The sequence below is a fragment of the Balearica regulorum genome, chromosome 1 (genome assembly GCF_011004875.1).
Source record: "Balearica regulorum gibbericeps isolate bBalReg1 chromosome 1, bBalReg1.pri, whole genome shotgun sequence".
NCBI lineage: Eukaryota > Metazoa > Chordata > Aves > Gruiformes > Gruidae > Balearica > Balearica regulorum.
This window is the reverse complement of record NC_046184.1, coordinates 197,566,769-197,581,374: the sequence shown is the minus strand read 5'-3', so window position 1 is coordinate 197,581,374 and position 14,606 is coordinate 197,566,769. Positions and strand designations below refer to the sequence as shown.

Genomic DNA, 14,606 nt, shown 5'->3' with positions numbered 1-14,606 from the left:
ATGTTCTCCAGCTAGTTAGAATAACCTAATTTTGAAAAATATTCAGAAACACACTAAATATTTGTGTACTTTCCTTACAGACTATGCAATATGCAGTTTTCCATTGCTGACATTTTCATTTCTACTTTGATACTGTAACATAAAGAGAGCCTCAATCCTTCTCTTTGGTACCATGCACAGATCATCATGTAGCCTCTAAAAAAATCATCAAAGGAAAAGAAAAAAAAAAAAAAAGACAAGCAATATTTCTATTTCTGCACTAACTAAAAGCTCCACCTGATAGATGAGCTCTCAAAGAACTTAAAACCTGATGGTATGGAATGATCTGCAGGATTGGGCCTGAGTGCCAAAGCATGAAATAAAATGCACAAATGAGCTCACCATGGCCAGATGAATTTCCGTAGAAGGCCTGTTGATCACAACGCCGTACTCCAGTGTTTGCTCAAGGTATGTTTTTCAGTCATCCGATCTACCTCACTAAGTGCTCAGACTGTGCCTTTCGCTTTGATATCCGAGCACTCGGCACACATCCTGCTGCAGCAGCAGCACTGGGGAGGCCTGCGAAACTCAGCTTTCAGGTGAACCAAGAAATAGGCACTGGAAGGAGGGGGAAAGAATTGGCAAACCCAACTATTCTGTCAGCATTTAAACTTGCCAAAGCATTTTTGATGAAAAAATTTCAGCAAAGTATATTATTTTGTTAAAGCTAATGTGTCTCAGCGAAAGATAATTTTTGACACGGCCTTGAGCAGGAAGGGGACACGCTCGCCTTTCAGATATGGTCTCCCGTTCTGTCTGAATAACGAGAAGTGAAAACACTTCCCTGAGTCAGAGCAGTAAGTTGAATCTCCAGCAGCGTTGCCCTTGCTCTAACGAGCAGGCAGGGAGGCCTGTTCACACACATCACCAGAACATGCCTTTTGGGTGAACCCTTTTAAAAGGTTCTGCTTTTGTTCCAAAGAAAATAAAATTTCATCCTCCTTTCCTCAACTACAGTACTTAAGTCACCATTCTGTGTTAGCAGGAGCTTTATTAATACCAAAGCTGCATTTGCATTTACTTCCAAGGGGTACTGGGGGAGCTGTCTGCCAGGACAAGGTAAGGCACGGCGATCGCGGCTGCACGTGGCTGGGACAGTAACAAGGATGGATTTTGCCTTAATGATGAAGACTTCAATCCCAGAATCAGTTTTAGCAGTTGTTAAAATGAACTTGGGCTGGGAAGTACTGTAGCTGTTACTGGAAAAGCGAGAGAGGAGGGTGTGACCTTTTTTGCTTTAAAATAATAAAATAAATATGACCTTTGATACATTTTTGCATCACAGAGGATATTTTGTAGACAATTTAAAAAAACCCACAACAATTTTAAAACTGCACAATAAAGTTTTATAAGACACAGCTGAGGAACTTCAGCTTCGTACATTATTTAATTCAAACATATACAATAAGAGAAAAATAACAGGAATGTAAGTTTGTACTGATTTCCAGAAAATAGATTCATTTGACAAACAATGTTCCAAGAGTAAATAAACCTTGTAATGCAATTACTTCAGAACAAATGCACATCAAGCTACTGCAGTCCTATACATTGTACTTCAGCCGTCAACAGCCAATTCATCTGCTCTGTAGCCAGGATACTTCATTCACAACATGTGTAACAGCACAGGGATGGTAAGATGCACAAAGTAATGTACGTAAGATAAAATGTTACAAAACGCTTGTCAAAATAAAATATATATGCAAGTCATCCCTAGTATTTACAACAAATAGTTTTAAATTAGAGATCGTTCAGAAGGCATCTCCTACATACAAATGCCACACATATAGAAAAAAAGCAGAAAGGCAGTCAAAGAAAGATACTGCGTTAGTTATGGCTAAAGACCTTTGGCTCCAAAACTCTGTTATAATTATTTTCAAAAGACAACTAAAATGTGGAACATTTGAATAGTCTGTCTTTGAACTCCTTTATTACACTGACCACTAAAACTCAATGTGAAATTTAGCATGGCAAAAGCCACTTGTAAAACAATCTTATTATTTTATACATCAAATGCTCCGAGTTAGATGCAATTATGGTTTGGCATTACCCTAACTCAGTGGGAACACATTTGAGGACAATTATATTTTACCGCATCTCATGCATAAAGTCTGAGGTTATCTGCTCAGCAGGCCATTGGGAAGGCTCTGGCTGTGCTTTTATCTAAATGAGGCACAAATGTGCTTAGTAGTTGCCCTAGAACTTTTTCTAGTAACTTAAAGCATGCAAAAGCGAGAGGAAAAGAACAGATGTTGCCATCACACCCTTCTGGTCATCTGTAAGTTTTGTCATCAGGAGGAGGATCAGGGCCAGACTTGCTAGAATACAAACTTGAACATTTTAGTTGCAACTCTTTTGCCCACAGATTCTCAAGTCAGGCTGAACCCCAAGTAAATATTTGTTTTAATTGTTGGATAATGAAATTGTGTGTTTTCATTTAACTGTAATTTGTTTAAAAGATTATGGCCTGTCGTGTTACATTTTATCTTAATCTGCTGCAAGGTCAGATTGCAAAGACAGACACAGAGAATATTATAAAACAACCAAGTCTATACGTAGGGTACTATATGTAAAATTGTCCTGAGTAATCTGCACCATGAAACATTTGCTTTTCACCTCTCTGAAATTCACTACTTGAGGAAAAAACCCTGCTGCATCCAAAACCATATGCAAACATTTCTGTTCATTTTTAGGGCTAAGGCACCAGCACTGCTATGAGGGAAGAGCCTTCATGGGCACTGACATGTCAGAAGATACATCCCAAAATCTCCTTTTTTCTCCAGCACTGCACAGAACCGAGCCCTGGATGGAAGTAGGTTTTAGCAAAGACAAATATGTAAGTTAAGTGTGTATCTCATAATGTCTTCAGGTCCAGCTGGGAAAGTTTCTGGGTGAGCACTGCAATCCAACTTCAGACATTTTTTTGCATCTAGAACAAGTCTTTCAAAATGTGATTATGAAAAATTATCTCCACTTCCACAGTACATGCACCGCTTCGGTTTGCAGGCCTGACCATGGCAAGTATCCACGAAAATGGGTAAGAAACACAAAAGGGTTGCTCATTAAAGAGGAAGGGCATGCATCCATGCCTGCATTTGGAAGTCTGCTCCTTGTGTTTAAATTGAGCATTTAGAATTATCTTTAAAAAAAAATCTGAAAAGAGATGGCTTGTTTTAAACATCAAAAGAAAAATACAACCCAGACAGTTTTTTTCACTAACTTTCCCGTGCATTTTCTTTAAGCTGGATCATTGAAAATGTCAGTGTGTATTTCCAGTTCTTAACTGTTTCAGGTCATCTTCCATCGCTATGGGAAAACACAAGCAATGAAGTTCACTGTGCAGTGAACAATTCAGCTGAGCATCACCAGACTTTGCATTATTGCTGAGCTATATACACAAGGCATTTGAAATGTACAGTTCTCAAAAGATGTAATTTAAAATCAAAACTACAAACCTGGGCTTTGCAGAAGTTGCCACAAAGTTATCAAATCACAAAATCTAGTGACTACTGGGCTTCACAACACAGACGATAAATAAAAATATAGAGGTAACAATAGTAGTAGGAACAAATGTTTAAAATAAGGCTTTTTTACACTGTTGTTAAGATGCCTGGCCTCTAGCCCCTTGTTTGTTCTTCATATATTACAGATTCATGACAAAGCTGATTGTGTCCATTGCCAAAGAACACTCTTGGATCTATCCTTATCATCAGATAATGCCCCTAATCAGCAGCATAGGATAAGTATTGTAAAGACATTCATAATAAATCAGTTCTGAAACATATGGAGTCTTTATTTCCTTCCATATTACCAAGTCTCATCATCCTTAGTGAGAGTTATCAAGCAGAAATGATCAGTGCTGCAAATATCAAGATCCTGTTTCTTCCTGGTGGTTTTTTAAAAGTTAATTCTCCCAAATCAGCTTCATGTCATAGGCAAATTGCAGCAATGCAAATCACGTATTGCATATGCTGGCGTCAGGTTCTTTCCCTTCCGATACAGACTGATGACTCAGAGACAAAAATCCAGCTCTGGTCCACACAATTTCTGTGTCTCTTCCAGTAAGGATTTCTCCTTCTTTGTGAAGAAATAATTGGTCAAAACCCATTGTCAATTGACTGTGTATAAGAAGCATGGATTCAGACCACTTCGATATATTTACATTACCATTCATCCATTTTCTAAGTCAAGCTATATGAATACAAAGTGTGAGAACTATGTAACATAGCCAGCAGTCAGTACATACTGTCTCAACTCTGACTTTGTACATTCACATTATCTCTGTTAAAAAATAAAAAAAATACTTTTTACACAGAGAAATAAGCATATTGGAAATAAAAAGAAGTGTCTCCCAGGCTAAGAAGTGCGCAAAAAGTGATATAAAAGCTCTACACTGAAGAGCATACGTGCATGCAGTATATTGCTGCGACTGAAAGTAATCAGTCTGAGATGCCCTGGGCTCCTCTTGTTTCCACTTGTGCGCAACAAATGCACATATCCTTACAGTCCATTTTGCACTCTGTTCACATTTCTATATGACAGAATAAAATTTCCCTGTTCCAATCTGGAATATGGTAAGGCCTTGTGGGACATTCTCCTGCCATTTGGCAATTTAATAGAAAAAGACAGGAAGGATTAGGGTCCACCAAATTCTGCAACAGCAGGTTAATCATGTGGGATTTCTCCACCTGATTTTAATAGGCGGTTTCTGCCCAGTGCTCCAAAAGGAAGGAGAAAACTCTCCTAAGATTCCTTGCTGATACACCTACCCTTAAGGAAAAACTCCTCCCTATCCTAAATTTGGCCATCAATATAAGATTAAGAAAAATGAAATGTTACAATGACCTGCATGATTCCATCGCTACTTCAACAAAACTAAGAAACACAGACCAAATACTGCTGCTTCAGAGTAACGGCAAGTTGTCTTTGTCAGACAGGAAATTGCTCTTCATCAGCAATGCTGACACCTGGCAACATTGACTTCAGAGCAGAGTTGAAGAACTTCATTCTTCCTCTGGACAAAGGTGGTATTTCTGGCTCAAGGGAGCCCAAGGTTTTCCCTCCAAAACTGGAGAATCACTGAGCTCAAATAAGCTTAACTGTATCTCCAAGGTCCTTCTCTGCATGGAGTAAGTCTCCCTCCGTGCTGATGTCCTTCCCAGGTCCTTGGCCTCTCACTTTTTGAAGGGGGTGAGTTTGTTGAAGGTATGCCAGAAGAGGGATGGCTTCCGCTTGGGTTCTGCCAGGGCAAAAACCTGCTGCTGCGGGATGCTGGTAGGCACAGTGATGTGGCGCTGATGAATAGGATGCAGGCTTTGGTGTGGAGGAGGCACAGGACACCCGTTGTAGCTTACACCTGCAAAAGGAACAGTTTAAGAAAGCATATGAGTCAGTTAGCAGAGCAACCAATACTGGGAAAATTTAAGCACAGGATCATAGGACAAATTCAGTGATCAATAATGCCAGTATGCTTCCATGATCTTAAATGGAAGCACTACAAAAGTTTACCTTTTCTGATGTTAGACTTTTTAATTACTGCATTGATTTGGCTTAGGAAGATCATACCAGTAAAAATAACATTACAGAATTACCCAAAATAAGCAGCACTTTCACATAGCTTGGCTATATTGTTTGCACAAGTAAATTCTGGTATTTCAAAGGAATGACTTAACACAGTAGATACTCATATTTTAGTCAACTCTCAGAACAAGGCTGGGTAAAATATTGCTACCAACAAAAATGTTATTTCTTCAATTTGGAAAATATTTTTCCAGGCTAATGTTCTCAGACTTCGACCTTTGTGCATTGATCATGATTTTCAGCCACTCCCCTGAAAATCCAAACAGGTTTTACAGGTATCTAGTGATTGATAAAGAGAAAATGCTTTAATAATATTAACTCCAGAGAGCAGACGAGTACCTAACATCAACTCCTTTACTCCTAAATTCAGACTTAATCTGGTCCCACTTCCTCAATTTATTTTCTCAACACACTAGAGATTAAACCAAATTTGACTTTAAGATGGAAAAGGACAAAATCACATTTTATGAGAGAGAAATTGAATAAAAAAGCTGTTTCCAGATAAATATGTTTCTAGGCCATCCTTCCTTCTAGTCTAGGACAGAAGGAAGCCATGTTGAGTGTGTTATCATAAATACAGAAACACGTGGCTTGCAAAAAGAACTTTAGGATATTTTAGAGAAAGCATAGAATTGCTAAAGAAGAACAAGCTGTTCGAGTAAAAGCAAAGGAAGGAATCAGTAACCCTCATTTCTAATTTAATCTCTGCATGCGCTTTCTTACATCTTTACACAAACCACCTGCCTTACCTCTTGAGTTTCTTATTTAGTAAAGACAATACTGACTTGCCTGTCTGAAGGAGACTTGAGAGCTGATTTAGTAGACACTTTACAAAGGCATTGGAATTTTATATTAAAATACAGGGTAATTGAAATTATTTCAACTCCATGTAAACCATGAATTATTTTTTTTAAAGATTGAAGAATTCAACTATGGCCAGATCATGCTACTTCCTAACATAAAGAACACTGGAACACAGTAAGTATGTAAAGCAATTCTGAACACCCACCTTTAATTTTTCCATGCCTTGACTTACGGGCATTCTGCATGGCTTGTTTCTTCTGGTTTTCTGAGATTTCCATTCCTATGTCAAAGTGTAAATTAGGGCACTGGTATAAAAATACTGTATCTAATAATTGATTACATTAAATTAAAACAAATAAGTAAACTATATTTTAAACCATTTTTAGTAAATCTTAATAGTAATACACTTGATGTTTGGAGAAGTATATTTTACTTTGTCATATAAATTTAAAGATAGTTTTTCACTTGGATAACAATAGGAACATTAATTTGCTTGTAGATTACTGGGAAAAGCTGCTTTCCAGTTCCTGCAAATGGCAATCACTGAGGAACTAACCACACAAAAAGTTCTTTTTATAGATAAGTCCAAATAACAAGAGATTAAAAAGAAATGTAAATTACACTTCTGAAAGTTACAAGCCACCAAGTAATAGATCACAAATGCAGAATCTGTTTCTTTTTTCACTCACTCTGAGCTAACTTGGGGTAACAAATTGAAGTCACTGGTATTGCACCAGTACAAATTTGGGTATCTTTCCCTCCACTCAGAGACAGCATCACATAATCTGCCAGACACCAAAGCAGGCTGTGATGTGGTTAAGGCTGCATCAGAATGGGGCTGGATCACTCACTCGGGTTTCTCATGTACTTGTTTGCACACTTGTACGACTTACCTGATCCTATAGTATGTGGTCACCCCTAAGCTATTTACTCTCATGTGATAGGTGTATGACTGATCTGTGCTGAGAACAGAGACGCCAGACATAAGCTATGAAAGGCAACACCGGTGACTGGTGTCGTTTGGGGCCCACGCACCGGCACTCGAGTTGCCTCTCCATGTGTACAAGACAGTTGAGACACACGGATATGGTACATACATTAGCACAAGGAGACAACAGAGTGCACATGCTGTCACTCGTTTCACTCATATGCGCATAAAGAGCACAGAAGTTTTGACTGAAAGTCAGAATGAAGCGTCTGGTTTGGTTCCATTTTGCATCTTCCCACCATACTTTTAAAAGTCCCTTTATTTTTTTAGCCTGAACTTATGAAGAAGTTATTACAAATCAGCCTATTAACTTACAATACAACAGCAGTTAGCCACAATTTTGGGGTAGCAGAAGTTGATTTTATTCTGCAGGGGTTTTTTCCTTTATAGAAACAAGGAAACAAATATATAAAAAAAAAAAGAAAGCAATTTCATCAACAGAGATCAGACCACTTTCTTAGGGTTACTATTAGTGGTTTGGAGAAGAGTTTTCTGGCTGTGGCCTTTTCTTCCCATATATTCATAAAAGCTAAGAAAAGCTAGATATGGTTTGGGAGACAGTGACTCGCACCAAAGTGTCTTTGAAAATAGAAGTAAAATGCCATTTGCAGTTCTGAATTGGAAGAGTACGTATTTGTTCTCTGAGTGGTCAGATTAGAGGCTTTGTGTGAAGTCCAGCAAGATAGCTTACAAAATCAACAAGATAAATTTAAACCTGAGGTTGAGAATACTGGCGCCTTTCCACTGGTTTTGGCTAAAGGAAATGTTCAATTATGCCCAAAAATGAAATTTTAGAGAAGAAGCAGTCTTCTGGGTAATGCAGAAAACATCCAAGCCACTGTGACTCACAAGACCAGATGGACATTAGCTATTACAACTCAACTGTCTTTCCTCTGGTTCATGATATCTATGCCAAAACAGGTACCACTAAATCTGAATAATGAGTCACAACATTTGCAAAACAAGTTTCCAGAAGGCTAGATGTTATATGGGCAGAAAAGGCTGCATGTGCCTATGAGCCATTATCAAAAAATACACCTTCTCATGATACTGAATTTTCTTCACTATGTTGCACAGTGCTTTAAGAGCAGCAAACACAATGCACCGTCCCTTGCAACCCTGGCACTCAGCACCATGGGACTTTGTGACCCAGCCCTAAATAAGGCTTAGTGCTATTACGACGAATCTCATCATTATCACTGCCACTGCCACCACTGTTGAATGGTTACCCTTTTGAGTGTCAGATGTTGATTTTCACGAGGTCCCAGTAGAGTAATGACATGTAGGGCTGTAGCTGCTGCAGCTTTGCAGTTTCCCCATGCTTGGAGATGTCTGGAGCAGCGTCACCTACAAGGAACAGTAACACCCCACTGCCTGCACAAGACAGACCTACTGCTGCCCATAGCAAGCACTAGTGCAAGCCTCAGAAGCATCTTGACGTACAACATTTAGCTTGCTCAACATACTCTCCCAGTGCTCCATAAAGCAGCCACTGCAGGAGCAGGTGTAGATACAGATTTGAAGATCTCAGAAATGATGGGAATGGAAAATGCTTACATTTTCTCTTCTTTTCCTCAGCCCTGTTCACAAAAGTGCACAGGCTGTGATTTACTCAATGTCATCCTTCCATATGACTGTACTACTCTTCTCGTCGTATGCTGGAGTAGAGGCTTTCAGTAACTTTGTTACAAGAGGGATTGTTTTGATCCTCATCATCACATCCTCTACGTTGTTTTATTATCTTCCAATCACCTTCACCCTTTTGCAATATCCACTTTATTTTAGAATTCTGTTTAGCTGAATTAGGAAAGGCAGCCATCACCGACACCCATGAGCACAAGGTGACTGAACAAGCTCTACACAGAGGAACTTGTGAAAACCATCAGTGTTGTGCTCAACAGGATCATAATGTCACATCGTAATGTTCAGAAGACTTGGTTTTGAAAAGTTTGGAAAGTTTAAGGAAAGCTTGAGGAAGTTTAGCAGTGGCTTTTTCATTGTTTACTCTGGACTCGAGAAGATTGGTGTTAATTGCAACTGTTGGTACAATGGGGAAGAGTTAAAACTGGTTTTAGAGTATGAATTGGTAAACTTCAAAGTATTTTCTTTAATTTATGGACCATCTATGAGACGTTTGGAGGAGGCCTTGTTTTTGTCATCTTTACAACAGTATCAAACAAGAAAAAGGGACTAAGACCAAAAGGTTTACATTTGTAATCTAAGGGTTATTCCTGTCTTCATATTCTTCTGACCAGATGTTTTAAGTGAACATGGAATATAAGATTTGGCATCTTACTTAAATTTTAATAATTTCTGAGTTATATCATCCACTTCACTGCACTTCCAATTTTTATCTGCTGTCATCCAATGCCTGAAGAGTGTTATAAAAAGGAGAAGTTCTCATGCAGTCAACACACTCAGATGCACTAGTACTTCTATTATTTCTTTAGGAATATTAAAGAGAGTTTTATTTTACTTCTTAGTGTTGCTGTCTTCTTTGTGTATGTTTTGCCAATGAAATTTTGCTGGAGTTTTTGTCACTGATCTTAAAGGAAGCATAAAACTATGCAAAAAAAAAAATTAAATAACAATCCTAAAGGTACATTCACACAGAAGGCACTGTCATCAGACTGTCCCACAGGCTCTGGGTCTAAAGTTGATCCTAGGATTTGCAAGGTCCTACCTTTTTCCCTCAAGGAAACTCAAAGTTAGGCTTCATTTCTCTGTAAACTGCCCAGTGGTGCAGAAGGCCAACCGTATTCTGGGCTGCATCAAAAGAGGTGTGACCAGCAGGTTGAGGGAGGTGATCCTGCCCCTCTACTCCGCTCTCGTAAGACCCCACCTGGAGTACTGCGTCCAGCTCTGGGGGCCCCAGCACAAGAAAGACATGGAGCTGTTGAAGCGAGTCCAGAGGAGGGTCACAAAGATGATGAGAGGGCTGGAGCACCTCTGCTGTGAAGACAGCCTGAGAGACTTGGGGTTGTTCAGCCTGGAGAAGAGAAGGCTCCGGGGACACCTTAGAGCAGCCTTCCAGTACCTGAAGGGGCCTACAGGAAAGCTGGAGAGGGACTGTTTACAAGGGCATGGAGTGACAGGACAAGGGGTAATGGCCTTAAGCTGAAGGAGGGTAGATTTAGATTAGATGTTAGGAAGAAATTCTTAACAATTATGAGGGTGGTGAGGCACTGGAACAGGTTGCCCAGAGAAGCTGTGGATGCCCCCTCCCTGGAAGTGTTCAAGGCCAGGTTGGATGGGGCTTTGGGCAACGTGGTCTAGTGGAGGGTGTCCCTGCCCATGGCAGGAGGGTTGGACTAGATGATCTTTAAGGTCCCTTCCAACCCAAACCATTCTATCATGCTTCAATGCTGATGATGATTGTTGGGTCTGCAACTAATGATACCATGCGACTGCACAAGTCTCCTGGACACAGGAGGTGCCATTATACAACACAGATAGTAAAAATCTAGAATTATTGCTGCTTGTCTTTATAATAAAAGTGTCATTTAAGAATAGATGTTTTGGCCCAATGATTCACACAAAATGCTGGGATTTTGTATGGATTTTTGATATTGAGTGGTCTTTGTGAAGTGTGTCTTGTCATGGACCAGCTGTCCTGGACCTTTGGCCCACAATGACAGGGCAAACACCCCTGAATAGGCTTCACTTACACAGCTAAAGGTCACGTTGGGTAAGAGACACCAGTTCCAGAAGGCAGAGTGCACATCTGCACAAAACATAAAGTGTAAAGGCAAGAACATTCTCCTTTGTTTTTACCACCTTTTAGAGAGGAAATCCTTCCACTCACCCATTTCCTTGTCTTCCTGAACTCTTCTCCTTTCACTTTCGCACGCCTCCATCCATCTTTTTTTATCCTCCTGTTTTTTTGCACAGAACAAGTGAATCTCTTTTGTTGCTCTGTTTACTATCTTAAAAGCATTCTTGACATTAATGTTAAAGTCTTTGTCTCTGCCATCTTCAGTGTCCACAATTTCCATCTCATCCATGTCAATACGATCCTTATAATACAAGATGTCCCTTCTCAGTAAGTCCTTCTTACAGAACACAAGCTGATGGTCAAAAAGGAAGAAAGTCCTCTGCTGACTTTTGCCTTGCTTTGATATTTTGGTCAGTTCTCCTGAGTGGATCAGTTCTGAGCTTCTGGCTAACACATCTGGTCCCTAAGAAGACATATATATGTAGTAAGTAAATAATATTTTAAAATCTTGTGTGCCTAACCAGTCTCATTTTACAAGTCTTAAGTTCATTTGTTTTTCTTGTATTTTCATTATTAGATTTGAAAATGTCATAGAATGTAGCTAATCTCATACAGGCAAACTCAATTAATATGGTTCTGCTCTACTTTATTTCTGCATAAATCAGGAAAAAGTCAGTGAAGCAGGTTCAAGTTCTGATAGGGCTACCAAAAATCTAAAGGAGATTCGATAGGTCTAGCGTTTAAAAAAAATCCATTTTGTCATCTCAATCCAGTGTCACCTCAAAGACAAGTGTCCACATTAATACATGCTGCTCTTCCTGAGTAATAAACAAGGTAATCAGTAACAGATTCACTGCAAATGAAGCAACTGGACTTTTAACTGAGCAACAACCAGTTGAAATGTAGACACCATAAACTACCTACTATGCAGAAAGACAGATCCTGTAGAGGACATGAGGTACTGTACACAGTACCTTTGCTCAGGAAATGGACAGGCTGACACTCACCTCCCAGTCTACGATAGAGACTTGCCAACGTGCAATCTTGTCTATGCTTTCTAGTCTTCGTTTTCGCTCATTGATCAGGCACGCTACATTCTTCATAGCCTCATACGCAGCTTTTATGTTGTTATAATCACTGTGAAATGAAGGCATGTTTCAAAGATCACTTATGCAATGGACATGATGCAATCACAAACTATGATACAGTGCTCTAAGTATTAGCCTGCATAACCCATTTATCCCTCTACTCAGGGTACTCAAGTAAGAGAAACCTGATTCTCAGCTTTCCTGAATGTCACATAGTAGTCTGTACAATTCAGTGCTGCTGTACTGCTAAGCTTTGTTCCAGAGCAAATTATTAAACTGGTGGAAGGACGCAGAGGAGGCAGATGAATGAATTGCAATACTGTCTCTACTGAAAACAATGGTAGAAGTCCCACTGACCTCACTGATACCTACACTTCACCAAAGGAATTTGGTTTTAAGCAAGATTTTAGTGGGATTTTATTGTGAAGGGCATTCCTTTAATTGTGTTTAACAACTGTATTTTCTCCTTCTTCGCAATGGCTGGGTCAATGAACACAAGCAGAGAATGCTATGTGGGTAGAAAAAATACCAAAAGCAACCTCAAACAGGGTGAGCGAGGCACCCAAGAACATGAGTACTGAAAAGAATTAAAGAAGACTATGCTGACGAAATTGTCTGTTTTCATGGAACAAGTGTGTGAGAGCCAAGAGTGCCACCTTCCCCTGCTTGCTCCAGGTGAAATGCAAGCCTCCTGTCCTTCTTGCATTGCTCTGCTCCCCTCCTCCTTTCTCTGAGCATCCCACATGCTTATGAATCTCCCCAATCCATAAGCAGATTTTGGTTCCCCTTTGTATAGCATCCATCACTCCTTCATCTTCTTCAAATGGAGTCTTTGAGAAAAGGGAAGGAAAGAGATGTATTTCTTGCCTTAGAGTCCCAGCAGAGCAGCTGCCTTTCCTCCTTTATCAGAACACCTCTTGCAGAAAAGGGAGCCAGAGGTAGAAAACAGCACGAGCCAGAAATAAATCCTGGAAAGGGGTCAGCCTCGCTTTCCTTTTTATCTGCTTCTGTCTCAGTTCCTGTTTTCATCGGCTACTGCTGATGGATGTGCTTCCCTTCTAGATCTGTGCATTACTCTCCTCTCTCTATCTATACCTCTGGAAACTCTTTTCTGCCACGTTGTATACAAAAAGTGAGATTAACAATAACAGGATCCTACTAATGTCAGGGAGATGTCCCACAGGGTGACTGCACGATATCCAAGCTACTACTCTTGCCCTTCCTTATCTTGGTTCCTTCTTTCTCTGTTGGTGTGCACATTATTCCTCACTTGCTGTATAACCTGTGGCCTTCACGGCAGGCTGTGCACATCGGATCTTCAAACTTTTAATGAAAACAAAACAAAAAGCTACCAAAAAGAAAAAAAAAAGTTGGCCGGAGCATTACCAAGGTTCCATGTGGGTGCGGGCCTGCCTGTTTGTGAGCATCCCTCTGTACACCGGGTGCCTGACTGTGTTTGCAGGCATCTCTGGATGCTGTGCCACAGAAGAGAAGAATGAGTACTATGGGTAGAAGGTGGCAAGACCTTGCTGTCACTTCATCTACAGTTTTAGCTCAACAGATACCCACGTTAGCAATTGTTATTGCAGGTCTTCCCAGGGAACCACAGAACTGAATGGAGGCATTCTGCACCTGAATGTCAGTACTTCACATCCCCTGGCAAAACTCCCTTCATCTCCAAGGGGAGTTTCCTCAAGGTTAAAGAAGCACAGACTTTGGGAGGAAGCATTGCCTCAGGCTGTGTTTGGACTTTGAGCACAGGGGTCACAACAGAACATTTTTCTTGCAACTGTACAAGGTAAAAAGGCAGACATTTAAAGATAAAATCTTAATTTAGTCAAAGAGTTAATCAACTCAGTGGTATACTAGTAGAAAGGCTAATAACTTGCAACTTCAATTCTTATTTATCCCAGCTGAAAATTTAATGCCTGGACTTCACTGCAAACAAAGGCAATGTTTATAACTACTAAATTTCTAAAAAAAAAAATTACTTTCAAACTTGCTCAGATTGTGGTGTTTTTCTAAGGTCGTCTTTACCTTTTCTTGTGTCCACAATATTTATGCAGCTTCCCCTATCTTCTGTGGATTTTCCTTTCCTTCATTTCTTTGACACTTTGGCTTTTTTTCACTCTGATTTACACATACCTCCCTGCATCCTGTTTCAGCACCTTTTTCCTTTCCTTCTCCCTCTTTCACTTTTTCCTCATTCTATCTTGCATCCTGTCAGTCCCCTGTGCTACTATTCAGATACTGTTTTTCTAAGTTGCCCATCTAGTAAGGAGCTGTCATCTATAGTAGTCACTGAGAGTTTTGTTCCTGATCTCAAAAGCCTCAGTGCTGTGTCACCCAGAAAGCTTGAGCAATTAGGTCTTATTGCTATTACAAGATTTGTCTT

General features: G+C 39.9%; 1 protein-coding gene across 12 annotated transcripts in view; it reads right to left on the bottom strand.

The window, feature by feature from the left end:
• Window positions 1-1,362: 1,362 nt before the first annotated feature.
• The window catches only part of SPATA13 (spermatogenesis associated 13), a 164,107-nt gene continuing 150,863 nt past the window's right edge, over window positions 1,363-14,606 (bottom strand). For 11 of the 12 annotated variants that reach the window (XM_075742156.1, XM_075742157.1, XM_075742163.1 and 8 more), the window contains 4 exons: window positions 12,131-12,260; window positions 11,214-11,586; window positions 6,626-6,700; window positions 1,363-5,392 (listed from right to left, as the gene is read on the bottom strand). In XM_075742156.1, coding sequence (XP_075598271.1) covers window positions 5,211-5,392; window positions 6,626-6,700; window positions 11,214-11,586; window positions 12,131-12,260 — 760 coding nt within the window. In that variant the 3' untranslated portion in view covers window positions 1,363-5,210. The remainder of the gene's footprint in view (window positions 5,393-6,625; window positions 6,701-11,213; window positions 11,587-12,130; window positions 12,261-14,606) is intronic. The other variant, XM_075742166.1, reaches the window with a different exon arrangement.